Source organism: Salvia hispanica, chromosome 1 (genome assembly GCF_029641045.1).
Source record: "Salvia hispanica isolate PSC_SH4W2 chromosome 1, Shi_PSC_v1, whole genome shotgun sequence".
NCBI classification, from domain to species: Eukaryota; Viridiplantae; Streptophyta; class Magnoliopsida; order Lamiales; family Lamiaceae; genus Salvia; species Salvia hispanica.
The window spans coordinates 5,966,235-5,968,588 of record NC_142692.1 but is presented as its reverse complement, the minus strand read 5'-3'; the positions used below and the strand labels follow the sequence as shown (position 1 = coordinate 5,968,588).

Below are 2,354 nucleotides of genomic sequence, written 5' to 3'. Positions count from 1 at the left end.
GGGTTAGTGGATTTAGACATCACTTTTATATATTGAATATTTAATATAAATGTGAAAACAATGATTTAATTGAATGGTGAGTTTTTACCTAAAATGGAAAGAGGTAAATTGGACTTCTGGAAACGCGGATAATTATAGCATTTTTCTCCAAACAAATTTACGGTAAATAAAAAAAATGATATGCTAAAGTTTTGTGATCAAGGCTCGATAATTATTCTAGATTAAAATAAAATTTGTTTTAATATACATTTATTATAAAACAAAAATTACAATAACAATAAACAACACCACCAAAAGTAACACCCAGTTTTCTAGATCATATGATGAAAACATTATAACATATGCACTTATTATACCATACTTTTATATTCTATATTTGTCGAGTCATAGTCTCACACTTTGATGGGAATTGCTTTGAGAGGTATTGCCTTTTCAAGAGTAATTCCGAAATTCTCATTCATATCCATTTCTTCTGGCTTCATATTTTCAAGTTTCCAATCATAATTTCCCACAAATGTCACCAACATCTGATGCACCATCCGATCGGCCAACGGCAATCCGGGGCACATTCTTCTTCCCGAGCCAAATGGAATCAGCTCAAAATCTCTGCCCTTAAAATCTATATTGTCATTCTCGTTCAAGAATCTCTCCGGCAAGAACTCATCTGGATTCTTCCAGATTTTGGAATCTCTCCCACTCGCCCACACATTGACGAAAATCTGGGCATTTTTTGGTATGATGTAGCCGTTAATTTCCACATCGCAATTGGCTTTGTGGGGTACTAGGAAAGGGGCTGCGGGGTGTAGTCTGAAGTTTTCTTTCACCACTGCTTGCAGATATGACAGCGATGAGATGTCTGATTCTTCAATTTGCTGCTTCCCACTTTCAGACATGAAGCTCCTGATTTCGTTTCTGAGCTTGACCATTTTTTGAGGATTGCGTATTAGTTCCGTCATTGCCCATTCCATTGTTCCTGAAGTCGTATCGGTTCCTGCTACGAGTAGATCCTGCATACCGTTGTTGTCAAAATTTAGAATTCATGCATGTTAATACGCAACATATAGTTAGAGATGATTACGCCAAACAAATTATTCTCAAAACAAAAGGGATCAAAAAATTTGAAGAGACCTTAATAGTAAATTCGTACCAGAAGAAGATGTCTTATGTCATCTCGGCTAAGCTGAGCTTCATCTCGTCGGTGGATCTCAAGAAGCACTTCCACCAAATCACGTTTCTCTCCTCTCGATCTCAGTTTCTCGTCTATTATCTCATCCAATTTCACAAACAGCCTTCCAACATTAAGCTCCGTTTCCTTGTAAATCCCCTGCGGATCCACTGCTTTCAGCACCGGAAAATAATCGGCTAAATTGGGCCTGCCAATGGATTTTACAACGCTCGAGATAGCCTCCTTCATCTCCTGCGACGTCTCCGAACCGAACTGCACGAACTCCGCCGAGAACAGCGACGCCGACATCAGATTCAGCGCCGTCGTGAAAGCCGCCTCTCCTACGTCCACGGCGGTGCCGCGCTCGCACCGCTCCGCCAGGTAGTCCTGCAGCTTCTGCAGCTTCTCTCTCCTCAGACCCTCGCTGGCGTCCAGCCGCGGAGCCGAAAACATCTGCTCTTTGCATATCTTCCGCAGCTTCCGCCACTGGTTTCCGACGGGCAGCCACCCCACCGAGAACTCGTGGTGGCGGAGGGCTGTGATGGCTGACAGGACGGTTCGATTGGAGAAGGAAGAGTCGTGTTTTTGAAGCACGAGTTTGGCGGTTTCTGCTGAGGAGATTACTACGGTCGTGATGCTGCCCAGCTTCAGCGACATCACGGGCCCGTATTTGCGGGATAGTTTGGCGAGGGAGTGGTGGGGTTTGGGCCCGAGTTGGAGGATGTTGCCGATGATCGGGAGCCCGTACGGGCCCGGAGGAAGTTTCGATACTTTTCGGGCCCGGGAAATCAGCATGCATATCCATGCAATGGATGCTAGGATGACCGAAGATGTTAAAAAATCCATGACTTTGATCTATAGTTAAAAAATTTGCTGAGTAAAATCTTTATATATAAAAATAAAATTTACATTTAACGTCTTTGTATTTTTGCAATAATATCTCTAGGGCTGCTTCAGTTATGTTATTTCCAATATTACAGCTAAAAAAATCATTTATTTTTAAAACTATAGCTTTGCAATATGGGCCATGCAATTAAGTGGTTTTAAATTTTTGCTGAATTTAGTTGACTGTATTTTGCTTATATTATGGGCCATGCAATTGAACGTTGTAGTGGTCCCTCACTCAATATGGCCATGCAATTAAGTGGGTTTTATATTTTTACTAGGACTATAATTGAATATTGCGGAT

At 41.7% G+C, this 2,354-nt stretch overlaps 1 protein-coding gene across 1 annotated transcript; it reads right to left on the bottom strand.

The window, feature by feature from the left end:
• Positions 1-221: 221 nt before the first annotated feature.
• LOC125218979 (cytochrome P450 76T24-like) lies at positions 222-2,077 on the bottom strand. The gene is made up of 2 exons (XM_048120813.2): positions 1,148-2,077; positions 222-1,007 (listed from the first exon to the last, which is right to left on the bottom strand). Exons 1-2 carry the CDS (start codon positions 2,009-2,011, stop codon positions 393-395), a joined length of 1,479 nt encoding a protein of 492 aa, XP_047976770.1. The 5' UTR covers positions 2,012-2,077; the 3' UTR covers positions 222-392.
• Between the last annotated feature and the right edge of the window lie 277 nt (positions 2,078-2,354).